This window comes from Aethalodelphis obliquidens, unplaced genomic scaffold (genome assembly GCF_003676395.1).
Source record: "Aethalodelphis obliquidens isolate GAN/ISIS:26980383/991018 unplaced genomic scaffold, ASM367639v1 scaffold10, whole genome shotgun sequence".
Taxonomy (NCBI): Eukaryota; Metazoa; Chordata; class Mammalia; order Artiodactyla; family Delphinidae; genus Aethalodelphis; species Aethalodelphis obliquidens.
Window position 1 is genome coordinate 36,538,272 of NW_020837954.1, and position 25,525 is coordinate 36,563,796.

The 25,525-nt window shown below is 36.6% G+C and overlaps 1 protein-coding gene across 2 annotated transcripts in view; it reads right to left on the bottom strand.

Moving 5' to 3' along the window:
- KCNH5 (potassium voltage-gated channel subfamily H member 5) overlaps positions 1 to 25,525 on the bottom strand; it is a 326,164-nt gene that overhangs the window by 232,570 nt on the left and 68,069 nt on the right. For both annotated transcript variants that reach the window (XM_027111440.1, XM_027111441.1), the window contains exons 6-7: positions 21,246 to 21,638; positions 586 to 1,012 (exon numbers count right to left, since the gene is read on the bottom strand). In XM_027111440.1, coding sequence (XP_026967241.1) covers positions 586 to 1,012; positions 21,246 to 21,638 — 820 coding nt within the window. The remainder of the gene's footprint in view (positions 1 to 585; positions 1,013 to 21,245; positions 21,639 to 25,525) is intronic.

The window sequence follows — 25,525 nt, forward strand, 5'->3', positions numbered from 1 at the left end:
ATCCTAGACACTTTTGTCATTGCTGAATAAGCTTACATTTACTAATACTTTCATTCTCTCAGACCGGAATATATTCCAGCTAGAATTTTGTAATGGAGACTAGACTTATAAACTCTTTGCCTAGTCTTAATTGTAAAAGCCTACATAAAACTAATTATTAAATAAAACATTTTCTAAACAGGTTATCTCATATCAGATCCTGTCTACTTTTTCAGAATTTTATGCATTGCCCACAAAACCTATGGAATATGCCAGATGCTGCCTTTCTAGATATTGGTCTCCTTTTGGAGATAGCTCTGCCAGGTACAATGCTATGAACAGAATTATATCAAAGAGTTCCCATTCTAATTTTTGTATCAGTCCATTCATCCTGCTTTTCATGTGCTAAAACATTCTAAAAAGTAAAATATATTATTTTGCCTTTTTATTTTCTAAGGCTGAATAAAAATTAAACCAATGTAAATGACATGAATTAAACATTTTTCTGAAGACAAAGTAGTTTCATTTACTCCTGTCAGAGACTGGAGCCTGGAGAACTATCAACAACAATAATTTTTTAAAAAAAAGAAAAGAAAAGATACTTACAGCCAACCATCATCATGGCCACGGAAAACATCTTTTCCACATCTGTGGTAGGAGCTATGTTTCCAAATCCTATGGTTGTAAGGCTTGTCATGGTAAAGTAGAGAGAGGACACATACAGTGAATCCTTGCTGGGTCCTCCTTCCCATATCCCTGCACTGGTATTGTATCGATACGGAGTCCCAATGCTCAAGGCCAGCTGGTAGAGCCAACTGTCTATCTGGATGGTGTTTGTGACTTCATCGATGACCTCATAGTCCCCAATGCTGTACCATATGCAGGCCAGCCAGTGAGCAACTAGTCCAAACACACACACCAGGAGCACAAGGACCGCTGCTCCATACTCTAGGTAATGGTCCAATTTCCTGGCAACACGGCCCAGTCGCAAGAGACGCACCACTTTTAAAGAACTGAAGAGACTGCTGATTCCCTGAATTAAAAAAAAAAAAGAAATGACACAACACTTTCAGAAAAGAAAAGGCTAAGGAAAACAATACAGTGGTTCACCTTAATGAACTCAATCACCATTTATATACTAAGAACATACACATACTACAGCTCCCACTTTAAGTCAACAACAACAAAAAGCTGAAGTGATAAAGAAACTTTTTAAATGCAGATTCCTTCCCACCAGGAAAAAAGATATTTGTAGATTATTAGATAAAACTTTTCATTAGGTAAGGAAGACGGAGTTTATTTTCATAAGTGGAGTATAAATAGCACAGAGAAAAACCAAAGGAGAAAATAGCTCAAATGCAATATACTCGGAGTATAGAAATAGGGTGATGAATTTAGACCTTTTATTTCTTCTTCCTACAAAACTTTTCCTGTATTCTAAAAGATTTAATTTTATTTCTTTATAAATGCTATGAACAGCAAAACTTCTGAAAAAGGAATCCTAGTTTTACTGTCAAGCAAACAGGAAATACTTCTGTGTATATTAGAATGAGCAAATGCCATTATTTCCACCACCTCCTGCCACAGTTATGATAAGCACTAAATTTGTAGAGCTGTGAAAAAGTGAAGAGTTGAACCTAGAATGGGAACATACCTACAACACTCTATCATCTTCTGGCAATAGTCATTGAAAAGAATACTTTAAGGGAATGGCAGCAAGAAAATTCATATTTTGTTAAGAAGCTTAAAACATCAAATATAGGGCTTCCCTGGTGGCGCAGTGGTTGAGAGTCCGCCTGCCGATGCAGGGGACACGGGTTCGTGCCCCAGTCCGGGAAGATCCCACATGCCGCGGAGCGGCTGGGCCCGTGAGCCATGGCCGCTGAGCCTGCGCGTCCAGAGCCTGTGCTCCGCAACAGGAGAGGCCACAACAGTGAGAGGCCCGCGTACCGCAAAAAAAAAAAAATCAAATATAGCATTATCCAAATGGAAACATAGCATAGACTTTATTCAATCAGTGAAGTTCTCAAAGTTACTTTTTGAGGAAGCATGTGATAAGCCACCCAGGTAGAGAGGGTAAAGCCATTCCTGGTGCATGAGGGAAAGACAAAGCAGTGACCCAGGACCCTCTCATCTGATCATCACCTCCAAGTCTCACAGAGTCCATGACTTCCTTACTGCTAATTCTATATCCCAGGGAGGAGACAAGGCAGCTAACATAAACTACTCTGAACTTAAGTCTGATCAACATGGAGGAACTGGTTGGTACAGTAGAACAGATGTAACATTAATGAGACTCCAATTATGGCATCGTAAAGTTACAGTGAAAAAACGCTGGGAATACATTTAGTTATACTCTATATGATAGTATATATTTGAAATTTTGCAAAATAAAAATTTGAAATAGAGAGAGAGAAAACAAAGAGAAGTAAAAACAGGAGACCTTATGGAAGCAAAAAAAGGAACAGGAGCATCCGGACAGTTTCCTGTCTCAACCTCGATAACCTTAGGCCTGGCTCTTAGGCAGGGATATTGAACTTTAGACAGTAAGAGTAGCATTAATAAAATTCAGAAGATGAATTGGCATAATTCAATGAAATGAGATGTTGAAAGGTAAGATTCAGGAGAGCTTGGAAGCTCTCAAAAAAGGAACTACGTAATCATGAACAAGAAAGACAAAAATAAGTTTTTATTGAGCATTTCTATATGACAGGCTCTGAGCTGTGCCCTGGGGATATTAAGACAAATGTGCCTTGCTTCTGCTCTAAAGAAACCCATAGTCAAAATGCATGAAAAACTCAAAGGGTTAAATTAAAAAATAAAAACAGTGTTATTGTAGATGTTGTCCTCCACTTAGCTCCAATTTTTAAAGGAACTGTGTTACTTCTATTTAAATACTGGGTTGGCCAAAAAGTTCATTCGGGATTTTCTATAAGATCTTACAAAAACCCGAACGAACTTTTTGGCCAACACAATACTACAGAGAAAATTATTTCTACTGGAATTCTTTTTTCGAAACACAGCTAAAAACAAAAGAAGAGAAAACAGAGAGGAAACCTTTAACCCCATTTAAACTAAAAACTAGTCACAAGCCTCAACTAGAATGTAAAGAATCAGGACCCTCTCGAATTAGGCCCAAATAACAGGAGGACATACTCCCCTGACCTCTGATGTAGGCAGATCTCTCCAAGAGGAGGTGATCCACCCTGAGGGGTACCTACTCTGGACTCCACTTAATCAAAAAGCACCATTTTCTATAGCCATGTCCAATATTATTTAAATGTTACAAAATGTCTGGTAAGTATCGTAAACTCTCTCTGTCATGGGCTCTATGTCACCACTTTCTCCTAGATCTTAGCCAACTCTCCAGCTGACGTGTCTTTCAAAATCATTTTCTGGGGCTAACCTTACCCATGCTTCTTCTATGTGTTAGGATTCTCATTACGATTACCCTCAGCCTCTCCTGGTTGATTTACTGCATGCCCATGTTTCAACTGACTTCTATGAGTTCCTGATACAGAAGCCAAATACCTGCTGTACATTTCCATTTAGATATTCCATAGGTGTTCAAAAGGTAATATGTCCCTATTCTTGTGAACAACATCACTATGAAGCCAGTCTCTCAGACCTGGGGCTGAACACCCCCTTTCCTGTCACATCCAACCGGTTATCAAGTCTTGAGGATCTCAGCATTCAAAGTGCTCAAGAAATCTCTCAAAAATATCCCTTCTTTCTTATTCTCAAGGCCATGCCTTGGTCATGGCTTCATGTTTTTTCTCACTGTGTGACAGGAATAGCCTCTCCATCAGCCATACTACCTCTGTTCTCACTCCCTTTAATTATGTGATCACACTGTAGAGGCTACCAGCCTGCTATCGTTTTACCTCATATATATCTAATATATGTCCCTCTCTGGTCTAAAATCTTTAGTATTAGTTCATTACCTATAGAATCAAGTATTCACTCCCTACTATGACATGCAAAGCCCTTCAGGACCTAGCATCTGCCTGTCTGGTCAGCATCTCTCCCAGCAAGTCCTCCTCCTGCCGTCTAGACTCCTGCCATGTTCAACTATGTGTAGTTCCCAGAGTGCCCATGCTGTTTCATGCCACATGAACAATTTGTCCCCTGTACTTAAAGCACTCTTCCCTCCCACTCTTTTGGTGGCCAGGGTCTTACTTATAGTTTATGGCAGAGATTCTCTCCTCCATGTCCAGTTCCCTGACATCTTCTTACCTCCCCCACCATCTTCATTGTTATACCCACTGTGAGAGTTAGGTGTCCTTATTTTGTATTATCATGTCCTCTTTGTCCATCTCTATTACAACAGTCATCATAATAGCACTTTATTACAAGTCTCTGTTTGCATGTATGGTATCCCAGGAAACTCTAAACCCCTTGAAGAATATAACTAGTGTCAATTACAAAGTATGGCATATGGTAATAGGTTAAGCAGTCAATACGTTCAATAAATGTATGAAAATCTTTTTACGACACAAGTAAATGTGGGTGGGGTGAATTGAGTGTGTGGTGGGGCAGGGAGGGGGCATAGTTAATAATCTTATGTGATAGGTATCATTACTAAACATAGCCTAGAAACATTAAATAATTTGACTAAGTTCATGCAGCTGGTAAGAGGAGGGGCCAAGAATCAAATATAGGCAGTCTTGTCCACACTCCTTGCACTTCACTATCTGACCTCATTCTGAACCTCACTATATCTAGAGCATAATGTGCTCTAGATATAAACAAATCACATTTGTACCAGCAGTATTGGCTTAAATACAGGCAGGCTCTATAAGACTGAATAAAGGAGATTAAATACCTTGCCTCCCATTTATTCCCACCCAGGCCCAACAGTGGCCCACTTAGGGGTCTGTGGAGGCCCCAGAACCCTAGAGAGTCTGCAATTCTCTAACATGGACCAACTCATTTCATTCTCACAATACCAGGACTCCTATCTCTACTGTTCATAGGCGTACACTGAAGCTCAGACAGGTTACACGACTTGTCTAAAGTCACACAGGACCTAGTCCTTCAGATTCTTCATGCATTTCCCACAATAGCCAACTGCTGTGCAGTCTTCCTGTCCTTATCCCAATAATCATTGCAATATTAATCTTCTTAAAAGACAGTATCGAGCATATCCTCCAGAGGCTCATTATAGACATTAAACACAATTTCTACAGGCCTTCAAGGTCCACAACCCCATTTCTGTCCACACTGCCAGGTCATTTCCAACCATGCCTTTGCCAAGCAGTAGTGCTCCAGTCAAACCAAACTCCTTTTTGCTCTCAAACATAACTCCAAAGTTTCACCTTTTAATTTGTCCACAGTGTCCCTTTCATCTACTTATCAAACCAGAAACTGTTATTCAAAATGAGTAATACAGAAGTGTTTGCTTTATTTGGAAAGTTGTTTTTTAGCTATCTCATTCTCCACTGTTTTGTATCCAAAAGAATTTAATGCAATTACTATAATCAAAACTCAAAGTTAATGACTTTGTTCTAAAATTTGATGAAATACTTAAAACTTGAAACAATCCAAATGTCCATCTCCAGTAGAATGGATAAATCATTGCACCTTCACTCAATGCAATACTATCTAGAAATAAACATGAACAGACTAGAACTATATGAAATAACAAGAATGAATCTAAAAAGTATCATACTGAACAAAAGAGACTAGACACAAAAGAGTATATATTGCATGATTCCATTTATAAAAGTTTAAATACAAATGGAACTACTCTTAGGGATTAGACGTCATTAGAAGTCAAAGTGGCTTCCTTGAGCTCTACATGTAATATTGATGTAATTTTTAAAGAATGTTTTATTTAAATATCAAAACAATGTTAAGGAAAATCCATTAGTCACTGTTGTGTTGTTAAGGTTAACATTTCACCACGGTACATAATTCAGATTAATGATTTCTTCTGCATCATGTGATTTGGGGAGGGGGAAGAGGTGTCATATTCAACTCTATCTAAAATAAGAGATTTTACTTATTTTATAACTCACCCTCATAACCTTTAGATTGGTCCTCAAATTATACTTTTTTTATATACATAATTTTTTTAAGATTTTTTTTTTGATGTGGACCATTTTTTAAACTCTTTATTAAACTTGTTACAATATTACTTCTGTTTTATGTTTTGGTTTTTTGGCCACGAGACATGTGGGATCTTAGCTCCCCAACCAGGGGTCGAACCCACACCCCATGCATTGGAAGGTGAAGTCTTAACCACTGGGCTGCCAGGCAAGTCTCCTCAAATTACATTTAATCCCTTGTTGGGAATTTTAATTTAACCCATATAGTAATACTGGATACTTTGACAGGCCAAAATAAAATGACTCCCTTCTGTCCTAACACCTTTTTATAACAACCTCTTGATTCTGTGCTTTCCACCAGTTTTGTCTGCTCATTCATTTTCTGCTTAATTTCACTCCATGCTTTCCAATCTTCCTGTGCCTTCCTCTGCACTCCAGTGGCATTCTGCCTCTATCCCAACCTCTGAGCTCTTAGCTCACAAATCCCTGGGGTTCCACTGCTGGAAGAGAATATCAAACACATCAAATGCATAATAGAACACAGCAGGGTTAATGGAGAACTTTCAGTCATCAGCCTTCCTTTCTAGCCGGTTTCCTTACTTGAAAAGCCCCTCAGCCCATAGGAGCATAAAGAAAAATATCCAGGAGATATCTCAGCGTTATTAACTCTTCAGGATATTTTTGTGGATTCCCACATTAAAGAGATGTGGGATGTAATCAGCAGAAAAATAATGGCTTACAATGATAAAGCCGTTTAAAATACAAATCAGTTCTCTCATTTGATTATCACTAAGGATAGTAGGCTGATAGCTAGTATTCTTTCCTACCTTCTTCCCCCCTTTCTTTATAAACAAAAGAGGAATGATCAAAGACCTTTCTTGTCCAAGGACACATGACAATTAAGTGGGGGTGAGAGAGCAGGAGTACAGACTTATAACATCCAGTTGCTCGGTTTTTCACCTACATCTAGCATTCTCACACACACGATGTGTAGTAGATTGTTTGGAAAAAAATAGCTCGGGTCATTTCCTTCCCTGCATCCATACCCTTTGGCAATGTGACCTCTCCCATCAAAAGATACGGTCTATTTCCCCATCTTGACTTCAGTCTAGACTGGCCTTATGACTTACTTTGGCCAGCAGAATGTGGTGTAAGTGACACTGTGCCAGTTCCAAGCCTAGACCTCAAGAAGCATAGCCTCCAGTCATGGTCTTAGAACCCATGGCCATTCTAAGTTGCCATATGAAGAATGGCAACTAGGCTTTTGGAGGATGAGAGACCATAGGAGCAGCCCTATGACATCCATCTGAGCCATCTGGGATCAGTGAGTCACCAGCCATCTCAGCAGCCTACCGCAGACGTATGGGTGAACTTAGGTGAGACAAGCCAAATCTAGCCAAAGTCAGCAGAATCACTCAGGTCACAGGAAAGTGAGTTTAATAAATGGTGATTGTTATTATCCATAAAGTTTTGGAGTAGTTTGTTTTGTGGGGGAAAAAAGCTAACTGATACAAATGTGAGGAAAGCACATGTATTTATGTGCACAGTATTTCATACTTGTTTGACTTAAAATGGGGGCAACATAGATATGTATGTGATACAGAAGTCTCATTTTAACAAGACATTCTTCCAAACAGGTAAGATATGAATATATAAAATAAATGTTAATATGCAATTGTTAGATATTATTTACCTTTTGTATTGGGAAACGTGTCACTATTTTGCTTTGCAAGAATTTATGCCAGTAAATATTCCATGAGAACAAAGAACTCCAAGTTATTACTTCATATACCTCCTAAATAGTTCTTAAATCCAACCTCACCTAGAGCTTGCCCTCACCCTGCGTAACTTGTTTCCATGTGGATGACCCTGCTGAAAACCTGGCCTCGCAGTTTCTCCACCAATTCATCTCCAACAATCTTTTCACTTTTCCTTAGATGCCCACTCCCGAGGTCATAATCTGAAATTTCTCATATCTAAAACGTTTTCCGGCTCTGAAATCTTGAATTGAACCATCTTGTTTTCTGACCACATCTTCTTCTATGTTGAGCTAAACCGTCCAATTACATCAACATTCAACCTTATTGAATCTCCAGTCTACTGACAGATCTGCTTTTTCCCAATCTATTAACCCCTCCATTCTCCATTTTCTTCTTTATGTGGCCCTATAATTTCAACACCACCATACATCCTGAATTCCTTAGCATGTCTGTCTCTTCATTATAACCTGTATCAAAACCCTAATTCTAACTCAATTATCAGCTTTCTTCAGGGCTGTGTTTAAGAACTGCTTAAGAAAGTAATACAGTAGGGCAGATTGATTCCACTAGAAATTCATTATCATCAATCTCAAAACATCTCCTAACTACCTAGCAATTTTACTACTTGTCTTATGAATTCATCTATCCACTATATTTTAAACTTTCTCTCCTCTGCTCAAAAATCCAGCCACTCCCCCTGCAACTACATCTTTCCCATAGACATTTAAATATCTCATGTCTCTCCCATTAAAAAAAAAAAAAAATGTTACTACTCTCACCTCCACCTTCCCATTCCAGACATTGCCCCTGGTTCTTTTCTAATATATAAGCACTAGCCATTTGATTACACAAACCAGAAACCAAGAAGTATTCATGTTGCCCCTTTCTTTGATATCTCCCATACCCAATTTATCTTAAAACCCTATTAACTTTAACTCCTAAATATCTTTCCAATTTATTCACTTTTCTTCATCGCCGCTGACACCACCTTAAACCATGCTACTAGCATCTCTCTCCTAGACCTATGGAAGTGTTCTAATAAATCTTAAGGCGTTCATTTGACTCCGTCCACTCTATTCTGAACACTATATAAGAGTTATCTTTTGAAGTCACTCATAGTTTAAAATCATATAGCTTCCGTTGTTCTAAAATCTGTTTTGGTTTAGTCTAGAGCAGGTCATTTCATTATATAATCTCAAAGGACCAGGTATGTTCCCTTCGTGCCATTTGTCTCTTTCTGATTGTGTATTCATATCATGTTTTGTTCATTCTTTTATCCCTAGCACACACTCTAGAACTCCCTGCCACAGTGTAAGCACCAAATATTTATTAAGAAAATGAATATATTAATTAAAGAATAAACTAAGCAATACAGAAATCTCTCATAATAATTTCTGACTCCTCTAGCACTGATATTGTAATTAATAATTAATAGTTATTTAATCTTCATGGGTAGCACAATATTAGGCAATTATATAGAAACCACTCTGTTTTATAAGCATTGGGGTCTTATTCTAAGTAGATTTTGTACATGAATGACTAAATAGTCCATTTCCATTTCCTTTTGTAGAGTACAATTTAAAGACTGAAAGAAAACTAATGTAGCAAACTACAATTGTTATCTGCATCTCTAACCCATATAACAAGTTCTATTGCCTTCTTCCTATTCAGAACTCATTTCTCCAACTCATGTTACCAAGAGATCCATGGAGAAATAATACTAATTACTCCCTGCATTAGTTAATATGCTTCAGTAGAGAAACTCAATTTAAATAACTTGTACATACCACCTGTTTTAGTCTATTTATATTCTTATCAATACACAGTGGCATAAGTAGATAGGTAGATAGGTAGTAGATAGATAGTAGATAGATAGATAGATAGATAGATAGATAGACAGACATCTGTTTTAAGCAATATCCATGATATACTAATTTTAAATGCTTCTTATTATGGAAAAAAATGTTCTCATTAATATCCATTGGTCCAGAGTGAATATAAAGCATGATCAAAATATGCACCAAAAAAGAGGTATATTGCCTAAGTCTTGATTTTTTTTTCAAATATCATGATATATGCACAAGCAAACCAGGTTGGGAGATGCTTTAAAACCTTCAGTAACTTGCTGTCACCTTTACAATAATCCGAACTCCTTAACACAACCTGCCCCTGCCTACTTTTCCAGTCTCCCTTGTGCATCTCTGTCTTCTGCTCTCTGTACTCCAGTTATAGAAAATGTCTTTCCTTTCTTCAAAATTTTTATATTCTCTCTCACCTGGTGGGGTCTCCAAAAGTGAATTTTAAAAACGCTCTCCCTAACCCACTAACTACTCCTTTTGCCTAGTTAATCCTACTCATCTTTCAGGTCTAGGCTTAAATGTCACCTAACCCAGCACCTATAATAACAACACAGGTATAGCTTTCAGAATTCCACAAGGGATATGCTTGGAGTTGTATCAATCAGGGAACCCTCAGGCTGTGGTATCCTCATCAGGTTATTTACAGCTTATCAAAAGTGCTTCATAGTCCAGATGTAATTTACAAATCAGAGATCTTTTTTAAATACAAGTAATACAGTCTAGAAACATAGATAGCATATTTCCTTCATCAGTCCCTGGGAGAACAAAGGAAGACAGTTGATCAAAGGTAAAATCTGTCAATGCAGAAGGAGAAATAGTTTTGTTAACCCTTTATCCACAATGTCTAATAAACAAACTTCCTAAAGATGAAAAATTCCAATATAAAGATAAACATGTTCCTTGTGAGTTAGCATGTGTTATGTAAAAGCAGAGATAAAATCATGGAATAAAATGAAGTAACAGAAAGACCAAAGGGAGTAGGGATGGAGGTTTAGAACTTCCTTCAAAGAAGAGTGAGGAAATGATGTATTCTCAAGCATAGTGATAATTACTACGCAGAAAGATAAAGAGCAATTTCTATGCAAGTATCCATAGATAGTTAAGGCAAAAAAATTTTAAGGATTATAGTATACATATTGCAGTATATTTCAACCTTCTTTGCCTCCATGTCAGAATTATTCCCTAATGTTTAACAATAGGAAGCCTTCATCATGAATGAAGATCAGTTCTGATAAAAGTTTCTATTCCTGTAAGCAACAAAATCAAATAAAGGAATCCTATTGCTATCCTGATTGTTTGCAACTTCCTATCCTCCCAAAGCTAATTCCCTCAGGCAGACTGCTTTGTCTCTGTAGAAAATTAATGCAAAGAGTATATCCTGGAGCATCACCAAATTTTTCAAATATAAAAAAGATATCAATCTTTAAATCTGTTTATTACCATTCTGTACCACCAATATCCACTTGGAATAGAATTTAAAAGTTCAGCCTACTGCCACTATCCTCCAATTTGGAACCTGTGGCTGACTCTTACCCATTCTCCAAATCCTTACCTCATCTCCTCCTTCACACTACTCCTCCTTTATTCATACTCTTGAATAATTTTTGAGAAAGTTTTTCTCTCAAGCTAGAAGGTAGGTACATTTGAGTTCAGTGACTTCGCCTTGTACATCTTTGTATTCATTAGTCTACAATGTTTTGCACTCCTAGTGGGAGATCTCAGCTTAGGAACCTAAACCCTAAGGTAACCTCTAAACATGTATGGAAAGCTAGCAGTGTAGGTCATATGACTGGAAGATTATTTAAGTGAGAATATTCATGGAAAGGAACTTATGAACAGAGAGGTGAGCATAGCGGCCAAAGGATAACGCCCTACTGTCTGAATGAAGAAGTTTGGGGCACAGATAAGGTTATGCCACAAAGACTGCCCTTTGGCCCTAACTTTTCCATTACTAACAAGAAACAGGTATATTTAGGAAACATTGTAAGCTTCAATCCCTCATTCACTTTAATAGAAATATATATAGTATGGCAATTATGTGTCAGGCACTGCAAATCCAGGCTATTAGAAAGACAGAGTCTTTGCATTGAGGAAGCATAAGGTCTAATTTTGATTCCTCCAGAAATGAGCACAGGGTCTAACCCTGAGTTTTCTAAAGATCCTTGTTGGATTTGACTTCTTAACTTGAAGTAGAATTGAAGGTTGCAAAATAGGGTCACTCATAAACCTTCCCCTGAGCACACAGATGAAAGACAAGTGTTGATAAACCACTAATCCAATCATCGATAAAAATATAAATGGTTTTTTATTATTATTAGAAGCACTAGTGTTATTAATGTGCTTTCTTAAGCAGAGAAGAACTGGGAGGTATATAGGACTTAAAATTGCAGCAAAAGTTTTTAAAGCAGGCTAATAAGAAACTAAGAAAGTCCCATACAGAAGGTAAAATTATCCCAGATACAATACATTTCATTGCATTAAAAGTCTCATACTCTTCAAACTAACTAAGTTTATCAAGGATAAACAGGAGCATTACATAATGATAAAGGGGTAAATTCTCCAAGAAGACATAACAATCCTTATATTGTATGCACCTAACAAGACCATCAAAATATGTGAAGCAAAAACTAATAGAAATGCAAGGAGAAATTAAATGAATCCACTATCATATACTTCAATATCCCTCTGTCAGAGATGGTCAGGTCTAGCAGGCAGAAATCAGTAAGGACAGAGCAGAACTCAACAGCGTCATCGATTAGCTGGCTATTACTGACATCTTTGACTACTTTATACAACAGCAAAACAACAACAACAAAAACCCACATTCTTCTCAAGGTCATGTAAAATATTCACCAAGATAGACCACATCCTGTGCTATAAAACACACCTTAACAAATTTAAAACAATAGAAATCATACAATACCTGATTTTGGACCACAGTGAAATTAAACTAGAAATCAATAACTGAAATATACCTGGAAAATCCAAAAATATGTGGAAATTAAACAACACACTTATAAGTAAGACATGGATTAAAGAGAAAATTTCAAGTAAAATGTAATGCTTTTTTAATTAACTGAAAGTGAAAATACAACTTAACAAAGTCCGTGGGATGCAGCAAAGCAGTACTTAGAGGAAAATATATAACTTAGAATGCATATATTAGAAAGCAATAAAAACTATAATCAATAACCTAAATTTCCACTTTAGCAAACTAGAAAAAGAAAAGCAAATTAAATCCAAAGTAACAAGAAGAAAAGACATATTAAAAATATAGCAAAAATCAATGAAATTGAAAACAGGAAATCGGTAGAGAAAATCAACAAAATCTTAAAAGCTTTTTCTTTGATAATATCAATAAAATTGATACACCTCTAGCCACACTAACTAAGAAAAATAAAAAAGAGAGGACATAATTACTAACATGGCAAATGAAAGAGAGGATGTCACTACAGATGCCATAGACATTAAAAAGATAATAATAAAAACAACAAAGTGGAATCATATGAACAACTCTATGCCCGTAAATTTGAGAACCTAGATGATATGGACTAACTCCATGAAAGACACAGTCTGCCAAAACTCACACACATACAAAAATAGGTTATTTGAAGAGAACTACATCTATTAAACAAATTGATTCAATAAATTAATAACCTTCCAAAAGAGCACCAGGCCCAGATGGGCTCATGAGTGAATTCTACCAGATATTTAAGGAAGAAATTATACCAATTGCCTACAATCTCTTCCAAAAGGTAGAAGCAGAAACAATACTTCCTAACCCAGATTTATGAGGCTAGTATTACCCTAATACCAAAAGCAAAGACAATATGAGAAAAGAAAACTACAAAAGAATATCTCTCATGTACATAGATGCAAAAATCCTCAACAAGATATTAGCAAATCAAATCCAACAATATATAAAAATAATTATATAGTATGGCCAAGTAAGATTTACCCTAGGTATGCATGGCTGGTTCGACACTCAAAAATCAATCAATAGAATCCATAACATCACAGACTAAAGAAGAAAAATCATATATTCATATCAATAGATGCAAAAAAGGCATTTGACAAAATGCAAAATCTATTCATGATAAAAACTCTCAGAAAACTAGGAACTTCCTCATCTTGAAAAAGAACATCTACAAAAACCCTACAGCTTATGTCATATTACATCATATTTAATGGTGAGAAATTAGAAGCTTTCCCACTAAGATCAGGAACAAGGAAAGAATGTCTATTCTCACCACTCCTATTCAACTTCATACTGGAAGTCCTAGCAAATGCAATAAGAAAAGAAAAGGAAATAAAAGGTATACAGACTGGGAAAGGGAAATAGAAAACTGTCTTTGTTTTCAGATGACATAATTGTCTATGCAGAAAATCCAAACAACTTGACCCAGAAAAAAAAAAATCCTGCAACTAATTAGCAATTAAAGCAAGTTTGCAGGATATATGATCAACATACAAAAGCCAATCACTTTCCTATATACCAACAATGAACAAGTGGAATTTAAAAACACAATACCATTTACATTAGCACAACAAAAATGAAAAACTCAGATACAAATCTAACAAAAAAATGTACAAGATGTACATGAGGAAAACTATGAAACTCTGATGAAAGAAATCAAAAAAGAACTAAATAAATGGAGCAATAGTCCATGTTTATGGACAGAAATACTCAATATTGTCAAGATGTCAATTTTTCTCTACTTGATCTAAAGCTACCAATGTAATCTCAGTCAAAATCCCATTAAGTTATTTTGTGTATATCAATAAACTGACTGTAAAGATTATGTGGAGGGATAAAAACTGTGCAAAATAGCCAGCACAATATTGAAGGAGAAGAACAAAATCAGAGGACAGACACTCAACTACAGTAAGGCTATAGTAATCAAGACAGTGTGGTATTGGTGGAAAAAAGTAAACAAACAGATCAATGGAACAGAATAGAGAGCCCAGATAGACCCCCATAAATATAGTCAACTTATCTTTGACAAAGGAGCAAGGGCAATACAATAAAGAAATGATAGTTTTTTTCAACAAATGGTGATAGAACACATGGACATCCAATGCAAAAAAATACGAATCTAGTCACAGACCTTATACCCTTCACAAAAATTGACTCAAAATGGATCATAGACCTAAACGTAAAACATAAACTATAAAATTTTGAGAAGATTATGTGGGAGAAAATCTAGGTACTTTGGGCATGGTGATAATTTTTCAGACATAACACCAAAGGCATAATTCATGAAACAAATAATTAATAAACTGGAATTCATTAAAATTAAAAACTGCTCTGTGAAAGATACTGTCAAAAGAATGAGAAGACAATCTACACACTGGGAGAAAATATTTGCAAAAGACATTTGCAAATAATAAAGGACTATTATCTAAAATATATTTAAAAACTCTTAAAACTCAACAATAAGAAAATTAAGAACCCCATTAAAAATGAGCAAAAGATCTGAACAGCCACCTGACAAAAGTAGATATTCAGATGGCAAATAAGCATATGAAAAGATGTTCATATATCATTAGAAAATTGCATATTAAAACAACAAGATACCACTACACATCTACTATAATGGCTAAAATCCAAAACACTGATGATACCAAATGCTAGTGAGAACGTGTGCCAACCAGAACTCTCATTCATTGCTGGTGGAAACATAAAATAGTAAAACCACTTTGAGAGTTTGGTAGTTTCTTACAAAACTGACATATTCTTACCATATGATCCAGCAACCATGCTTCTTAATATTTACCCAAATGAGCTGATAACTTATGCCTACACAAAAACCTGCATACAAAAGTTTATAACAGCTTTATTCATAATTGCCAAAACTTAGGAGCAATCAAGATAGCCTTCAGTAGGTGAATGGATAAACAAACTGTGGTACATCCAGACAGTGGAATATTATTCAGTACTAAAAAGAAATGAGCTATCAGCCATGGAAAGACATGGAAGAACTTTAAATGCATATTACTAAGTGAAAGAAGTCAATCTGAAAAAGCTACCTGCTGTATGATTCCGACTATATGACTTTCTGGAAAAGGCAAAACCGTGGAGATAATAAAAGGGTTAGTGGTTGCTAGGGGTTAGGAGGGAAGAAAGGATGAATAGGCAGGGCACAGAGTTTCAGGACAGTGAACTACTCTGTATGATACTACAATATGCCATTATGCATTTGTCAAAACCCATAAAATGTACAATACCAAGAGTGAGCCTACTGTAAACTATGGACGTTTAGCAATATGATATGTCAATATAGTTTCACTCTGGTGGGGGTGTCGATAATGGGGGAGGTTATGCATGTGTGGGGGCAATCTCTGTATGGGGAGCCTCTGTACCTTCCTCTCAATTTTGCTGGGAACCTAAAACGGCTCTTTAAAAAAAGTCTATTATCAACTGAGCAAACACATTGACAAGAAAAATCAATCAGTTCTAAGGTAGACTTGGCAATGTTTCTATGGGTTTAATAATATTAAAACTAGTAAAACTAAAAAAAAAGTACTATGTAATCCTTACCTATACAACTCAAACATTATTTCAATTACCTAGAGGCTTTAATAAAAAAAGTAATGGTGATCAAGTTGTATTAAATAGCAATTTCTAAAATTTTATTCTTGGTGGAGCGTCTGAAATTCCACAAAAGGGGACAAAAAGCGTCTAAAATCTTTGAGTATAATTAGCTTCTTTGATTTCCAATTCTTGTTTTGATGACTAGGCAAGAGATAAAAATTTGCTATGTAAACAGATATGCTAAAATGAAACAACGCATGTGGCCACTTGACAAGCATAATTCAAGAAAGTAATAATTTAGAAAATTATTTTCCATAAACTTCCCTGGAAATTAAAAATATTTATAATACTTCCACTTAGCAGTCACTGGCCCAATCATTTTGTCTCCTGAAACAATACATAAGTGATCATTTTTCCAATTTCAATTTGTTCTAACCTAGTTTATCATGTTTACCACTTACTAATACCACTCATTGTCCCCTGAATTCCCCATGTATCACGTTTCCTAAGTCCACTCAGGCTACCAAATTGTGTGTTACCTGCAGCTGCCCCATTTTTCTCTGATGTCTTATAATTCAGTTCCCCCTAACCTCCCAGAGCTGTATTCAAATGCATGCTACAAATGAGCTTATTTCTATTCCTTGGATTCTTGGTGATAACATCTTTTACCCCCTGTTATGGTTTCTAGGAAATTTACATTACGTACTTCTTTTCAAACAGAATTATTTCCTTTAATGGATTCTGTCTTCCCATCCTCACAGTTCTCTTAAAGAATGTCATACCCAGTTCGTGAAATCCTAGTAAATCAAGTTGCCTTAAGAGAGCATGTTGACTGAGACAATCTTGAATACAAAAAGTGTTATTAAGTCCTCTAAGTCATTCTGCACTCATAGCATGTCAAAGGATTAAATTGTGATCTTCAGACTCATACTCTCCTATTCCCAAGCCACCACTAGCTCAATTTCTCATTTTTAAGTTCTATTTTGTTTTATGTCATTGTACAGTCTACTAAAACCTTGCTAACACTTTATTGCTTCGGGTCAGTGAGTCACCAATATGTACCAAGAGCAACAAAGGACTACCAAGGAGATGGAACACATCCCTCAATATCACAGGGCTTATCACCAAGCTGAGGAAACAGACATACACAAATGAAATAATAATATCCCCTCGAACATGCACAATTCTACAAACAAAAGTCATTCATATCTGTTTTCCCATCTATTCCTTAAAACCATTGTGTGAAGTAAAAAAGTCAAGCATTCCTTCCCTTTTTTTTACAGATATGGAAACTGAGACCCAGAATCACCATCTCAAAGACTCACAACAAACATGCCCTAAAGAAGGCCTCCAATAATTGAAAGAGAAAGTTAAAAATAATGTGGAGCCAAAATATAAGACAATACTAGTTTGAAAGATGAGAAGGTAAACAGAAGCCCTTGATTTATTTAGAAGGGCAAAGATACTCATAAGTCAAATACTGATGCTAAAAATATTAAGAGTAATCAATTAACAGAAAAACTTCTAATCCTGTAGAGGAAATCCAGGAGATTTAAAAAATTCAATCAATCCAAAAGACAGCAGAGAACAAGCAAAAATAAAAACAGAGAAAAGTGAAGAAAAAGCATTTTACAATGGAAAATAAGATGCTCTAAGAAAATCAAAAGGTAATTAATCACAATAAGTGTAAATAGACTAAACTTCCCAGTTAGAAAGACTCTTAGAATGTATAGACTATTTATAAAAGACACAACTAGAGTATAATAATCTAGAATGATAAAAAGTTAAATAATAGAAATACATATATCAAATAGTATACAAATGCTAGTTTAGCTCTATTAGTATTAAGCCAAAAAGACTTTAAGCAAAAAAAAAAAGCATTATTAGTTACAAGAAAAGGTGGAAAATAATGTTGAGAAAATCTTCCAGAAAGTACAGCAAAAATACAAAGGATTGGAAAATAGGGAAGAAAAAAAAGGAATCAGAGGAGAAGTCTAGTAGGTATAAGAACAAAAGGAATTCCAGCAAGAGAGAGAATGGAAAAGAGGGGGGAAAGGGATGGAGAAAATCATCATAAGAAAAAAATCAAAACAGAAGCCTTGCTTTTCTAGATTGAAAAAGGCTACCCAGTCAGTACCCAGCAAAACTGATGAAAATGGGACTTACACTAAAGCATATTACTGGAAAGATTCAGAACCCTGGACAGAGAAGATACATCAAATTTCCAGAAAGAGAAAACAGGTCACAATGGTTTAAAGTTTCTTAAGAGAATTATTAGAAGGTAGACTGTAATGGCACTGTGTCTTTCAAAATCTGAGGAGAAATTATCTCTGGCCTAGGATATTACAGCTAGCCAAACTGTCCATCAGGTGGGAGGGCAAAGTGTAGAGAGATGTGTTTAAGAAAACGATGTTGATAGACTATTACTGTATCAATGTACTGGAGGGAGATTTAGACAACTGGCATAGAGCTTAGCGATTGAGTTAGTGATTAGTACATAAAACTAAGCAAATGATAAAACCAACTCTCAGGAAAATGGAAAGTGCAGAAAAGGAAAAGTAATCACAGCATGTTGAAGGTTCAGCTATAAATAGCATATTTGTAGTAGTAATGATATAAATACCTACTATTTATGGAACCAAGAGGATGGTATACCTATATTGTGAGAATGAGGTGAGGGAAATAAGTGCATATATACAGTTAGGGCAGGGATAAAGAGGCTAAAACTTCAAATTCCATAGTAAGAAGTCAAAGACAAGTCCTAAAACTGAAAAACCAAGAGGTAGGTACATAATCTTGCTGTTTGGTGATGGAAGCAAATAAAAAAGAATCCCTTAAACAAGGGGATTGCCCCTAGTGGTTGCCCCTAGTGTCTTTTCTTTTTTAAAATGAGATATTGCCAATTATTCTTCATGGAAGTTTTACCAACATTCCCTTGAGCAATGTATGAGAGGCCTCACCCCATCGCTTCATCAGTTCAGGTCCCCGACAGAGTAATGCCAAGTCAGGGTTAGATATGCAAGATCTTTACTGAGATAAATGCCTATGAAGGAGAAAGGGAGGAGGGAGGAGCCTTCAGACCACAATGCCATTTGAAACCTGTGAAGAGGGGAGGAAGAATTGTGTAGAAAGAGCCTCAACCACAGCACAGGTAAATGGGGAGTCCCAGAGCAAAAGTTGCTCAATAGAGGAGCTCTTTATTGAGCAGGAGTAAACTAATCATAATGTTACCACCATTCTTAGTCACTAGCTGGACACAATGTTGGGGAAATATGGCTTCGATGTGTGACCTGCAGCAGATCAGAAAACCATAGCAGGTGTCAGTCAACTGTGTTCAGTGGTGTGTTGGTAAATGACTAACAACTAATTCCACAGAAAGTTAAAGAAAAGTTTTTATTCATAGCATTTGTGACTTTCTGGGTGTAAATACTCCCATTGTGGCCAGTTTCAAGCTACCAGTGTGATAATGTGATATCACTGAATGCCAATGAATGATTGGCTTTCCCAAACCAGGAGCCACTTCCAGGAATCCCCTAACTGTGCTCCATGCAGCAGGTTTTCATGAAAGGAGATCTGAGCAGTGTACATCCTTAGCCACCTTCTCACCAATCTAGTGCGTGTGGTAAGTGATGGTATGTCAGTGTAGTTTGTAGGTTTACTTTGCATTTTCCTTAATATTAGTAAGTCTGAGGATCTCTTCATGTATTTGTATGGTATATTAAATGCATTTATTATTATGTAATGTTTAATGTATTCACTTTTCTATGAATTAAACCAATCTTTTAATTATTTTTATTAAAATCCTTATGCCTATGTTCTAAATAATGGAAATCTTAATGCATTGATCTTAATATATTAATCCATTTAGTAAGTGAACATATAAATACTATTTATTATCTTCTTATCATATGATTAGCATTTTCAAAATTAACCCCTCTCAACCCTTCCAGAAGGTAAATAGGGAAGAAATAAATATACCTTAAAAAGCTTGATGTAGGTAAAATCTAAAATTAGAAAACAAATTACTACGATTCCTTTTTTTCCCCCAATTTTTAAAGTAGCAATTACGTGTACAGCATCAAAATACAATGTCTATACTTAACTTTCAGGGAAATATTTTTAATATCATTAAAGTGGATTGAATGCAGAAATTTTATGGAAAAAGTTACTGAAGAAAAGTTGCAAACTACCTCCCAAATACACACACAATGACAACAATGCAGTGCAGAATTTTCCATCTGAACAGTCTATGAGGACAGAGTAAAATCTTCAGGGAAATTAAGTTTGTAATTATTATTATGAACATATTTTAATAATAGATACATTCTATATTGACTCATTTATATACATCCTTCGTGTAGCAAGTTGAAAATCATCCACTACTAGGTTAGAAGCTAAGAAGCTCTGAATAAAATGGTCTTCCAAGATATTACACGTTTTAAGTGTTTCTCATTGTGCAGATAACATTGAATAAGCAGAATCTTGAATGTGACCAGACATCAGAAGTCATCCATCATAGTCTCTAATCACAAATGTACTTAGACAAAATTGAAAGCAAAAACTATAAAAAAGAAACCAAAAAGGCAAAAATTCAAGAATTTTTCTTCCATAAAATTTTCTGTATCTTTTTGTTAACTCAAGCACTGCTATTTGGAGGAGGAGGAGTCAAAAGACCTATGGGTGCACAGAGTTTTAAAATGCCACAGTTTTCAAAAAAATAAAACCAAAACACACATCAAAACACATCACCTGTCAATCAATTATCTAGTTCATAAACCATATCTGACTCCAAATGCTGTGGCTTTTCTTCTCCTCCACCTCTTTCAACCACAACCTCCAACCATAGCCATTTTTCTAGCAATCAGTATTTTCAACCAGAAATCAAGAAAAAAAAGCAGATGAAAATTATAAGGTAATCAAATATGACAATTTACGGCAAGTGTTTAGGAGGATGAAGATTGAAAGTGGTGGCTCAAAAGAAGTTTGGATTATCTGTAAACTCCTTTTATCCTAATTTTCTCGAAACATGTGATTCAAGTACTAAAAAGAAAAAGAAACTTACCTCATCAACATTTTCAAAGGCATTGATGATGTCATAAGGTAAACAAGACAACAGATCGATCACAAACCACGTTTTCAGATAGTTCATCCTGATCAACTTGGGGTCAGAAATGACCTCTCCACCAGGTCCCACAAAGGTCGTATGAAAATTTAAAACAATGTCAACCAGAAAAATAACATCCACCACACTGTCCAGCACCAGCCAGGCTATGTTGTTCTGCTTCGTTTTGAAGGAAACGTTATAAGGAACCATAATGGCGGTGTAGAAGGTAAGAATTAAAATCACCCAATCCCACGTTGTTTTAAAAGCACAATAGTGTAAAATAATGTGTGGTGGCGTCTTTGGCGCTTCTTGCTTGTACTGAGGAAGGATATCTGATCCCAGCTGAAGAACCTAAAAGAGAGAAAATGTATATATAATGACCCGGACATCTCTGCACAGTTAGTAATGAATTCAAATTTACTGGCAGCCAAACCCACAGCCTATTAGTCATGACTCCTGGTTTCAAGGCCAGTCAGGCTCTGTAGTTTCATCTCCCTCTTCTCCTAAGTTGTATCAAGGTTTGTTCAAAGTCACTCCATGTCCAATCTCTCTACCAAAGTTGATCTGTCTGCTATTCCCTCTGGCTTTCTCTCCAGTGGCCAACTGTTGTTTCAAAAACTGGTCCCCATACATGGAGGGCAGGGAGAGACCAAAGAAAGAGGCAGACCACTCCAGATTGGTAGGTGGCAGTTTTAATATACAAGGGAACTTACTTACAAGGCTTTTTTTTTTTTTTTTTTTTTTTTTGCGGTATGCAGGCCTCTCACTGTTGTGGCCTCTCCCATTGCAGAGCACAGGCTCCGGACATGCAGGCTCAGCGGCCATGGCTCACGGGCCCAGCCGCTCCGCGGCATGTGGGATCTTCCCAGACCGGAGCACGAACCCGTGTCCCCTGCATCGGCAGGTGAACTCTCAACCACTGTGCCACCAGGGAAGCCCCTTACAAGACTTTACTGGGCAGCCACAAGACCAGTAGATCTCTGAACCCACCCGCCAAATATTAAAAGTTTATACAGAAGCCTTAACTGGGTTCAGTCACATATAGAGGTGTGACTGAAGGTCACAACAACACCTGAAGGTCTCAACAACACCTTACTCTCTCAAGCCTGCATCCTTGAAAATGGCCCCCATTGGGGGAATGGTAAGCAGAGTATACATTCCAAGGACAAGGGTAGGGGTAAGGAGCCTCCAACTGCCTGGGTCCAGCTGAAGGGTCAACCCGCAGTCCCATGCTCTCGATGACCTCCCCCAGCACCAACACTGATCCACAGCACTGCTGGACACCAACTTCTGCAAGTTCTGCACACTCACTTGGCAGGCTTGCCTAGAATCACGCATCTCTCACTGACTGCCCAACTGTTATTTGCATGACTCACCCTTATCCATTCTTCACATATTTGGCACCTCAAGGAGCATAACTTTGATTCTGACGGCCTTGCTGAACCCCAGGGCCCCACTGATGGTGATCTTGCTGTTGTGTGGGACTCAGCCAGGGCCCTAATGACTGGCACAGCAATATCAGGGGTGTAAATGTTATAACCTGCTTTTCCCTTTTTTCCTTTCAATCAGGACTTAAAGAATATTGGATTTCCTGCCCAGAGGCAAATTCCCTTTAGGGAAAAAAAAAAAAAAACCTAAATATTCAGGTTTGCTTCTCCGTACCTTTTCGACAAATGGAAAAATTTCAATGTAATGTTATATGAACCTTGACTTACTCTGATTAGGTCTCATTAAAGAGACAATGAGAAAAAGCAGATGACAGAGCAAAAGCAGAGGTCTGGGCAAAGGTAACAAACACAGGACCTAGCACTTCCTTCCAGAACCTAGAACCTGGAAATTGTGAAAAGGAGCTGAAGCAGCAGGTCAGAGACCTCTGCTCCATGCCATCAATGAAGCTAAAGCTGAGTAAACCTATGTATTAAGGAGTCTGTAAGTGGGACTTTGATAAACAATGTTTTCAGCAGCTCTACCATCTTATGCATCCAAGTATTTAGTGTCCCTAGGACTAATGGGACCCAGAAAGTAGGAGTCAACAAGTTCAAATTATAAAATCATAAATGCACTAAATTTGTGAATGTGCAAATAGATGTAAACAAAAACACCTGTTAGCATGTAATTCTTACGCTACAAAGCAAAATAAGTATACTAGCATGTTTTGAAACTTGAGATTTATCCTGAAAAGTCTCTCATAAATAGAACTTACATAACTGAAAACTAAGCATATAATATAATCATTGCTATTTTAAAATGTGAAAAACATCATTGATATTCTCTTTAGGTGTATATTATAATTATTGCTTTAAGTTTGGGAGTTATAAGAACTATTTATAAAGATTTTTACATATTTATCCTCATTATCAGTGCCCAGTCATACTTTTCCCATAAGGTCTTAAATTACTTAGCAACAAATTATCCTACAGGCAGGTAAGCTTCATGTTGAGACAAAGCATTACATACACAGAATCATACAGAACCATGGCCTCTCTTTCACTTTTCAACCACTGATCTATTCATTCTAATTTCACTGTGTTAAACATGAAAATTTCCTTCATATTCAATGTTAATATTTTACCACAGTCTACAGTTTGAGCACAAACAAATCGTACTTAGAAAATAAACTCAGTGCCAGGGTACATTAGGACCTTCATGGGTCCTGGGTATTTTTGCCTTCTTAGACCCCTTCCTCCTTAAAAATAATAAAAATTATATTTTACAACTGTCTTTTTACAAAGATGAATTAATATTATATATTCAAAATTCTTTTACCTAAAAGTTCATTTTTTCCTTCTACTATTAGTAGAAATTCAAACATCATGTGGGCCCTACACACTGTGTTAATAGACAAGTCGGCCCCGCTCAATACCCTGGACAAATGTAAGATGTCTCCTCTAGAGATGGAATGAAAGCACTCTTGAGTTCAGTATTTCTTAAATCTGGCCACAAACTAGAATCTTCTGGAGAAGTTTTAAAAAATAAAGTATACTCATACTCAGACCCCATGCCAGAAAATAATTAAATTCATCTTGTGTGGGTTCCCAGAGAATCTATATTTTCAAAATCTTTCCAGGTGATTATAATGTACAGTTCAAAATAAAAACCCTTGTCTTATATTTCTTTAGACATTCATAACCCAGTTCTTCGGAAGGTGACTTGCATTCGTAAAGCAATCCAAAACTGCTACAAGAGAAGGAGGAGAATGAGCAGGGAGGCGAGGAGAAGAATGGCAACAACAGCAAAGAAAGGGACTCACTATGTGCTGCAGCTTTGAGCTTTCTCATATGCAGAGCACGACTTTAATCTCAGCCCCATCACTAGGACTCCTTTATAAGGCAGTGAGTAACAACTCTTCGCTTTGTTATTTCATTTGTACTTTCAGGAGCAATAAGCCTTAGGTAGAGGGGGGATGAAATCACATTTACTGATGTATTTTTGTACTGAAACAGATATACGCTTTCTCTCTGAATATCTGAGCTCACTGAAGGACTCAGTACCACGGATACAAGTGAGAAGCTGAAGCCAATCAGCACGATGTCAGGACCTGTGGAAAACAGATGAACTGCCTACATGGAGACCAGGATCTTTGAAAGTGGGGATCAGCTCCAAATTTAGGGGGCCTGGTGGAATTAAGATAAAATTTATATGTGTTGGAAAAAGTGAAAGAGCCTGAAATTTAACAGCAAATCCAAATACTCAAGCTGAGCAAATTATATGACTCTGAGTACAACTGGCAAAACTATATCTTTCTGCTAACTTGGTGCTTCTTTTAGGTCAGTCTTTGAAGATCTAAGAGCACAGACTAAATCTCTGTTGAAAACCTTCTTATTTCCACATGTTCTCTGAAATCAAGCCTAAGACCTGACAGAAGACAGTTTGGTATTTGAATCAGGTTTGTGAATTAGGGATGACTGATAAAGAAACTAACAATAATCAAAAGGCAAAGCAAAAAAAAACAAAAAAATCAGATGGGAAGAAACAGGAATGAAAGTTCCTCAAAAGTAAAAGTAAAAATGATAAGCTGTCAAGCGGAAAGGAACTTTCCATTTGATATAGAAAAAAAAACTATCCTGAGTGATTCAGGGTGCTAAGGTAGAAAAATTTCCTCTCTATGGTCTCTTTCCTCTTGTTCTTGCCCAACTGTGTTAACAAAGAGAGAAAAACTGAATGAGTTAAGACCCAGTAAGAATCATAACTGCAAAAGTCAGCAGTCACAGAAACAAGCTCCTACACTTTAGCTTGAT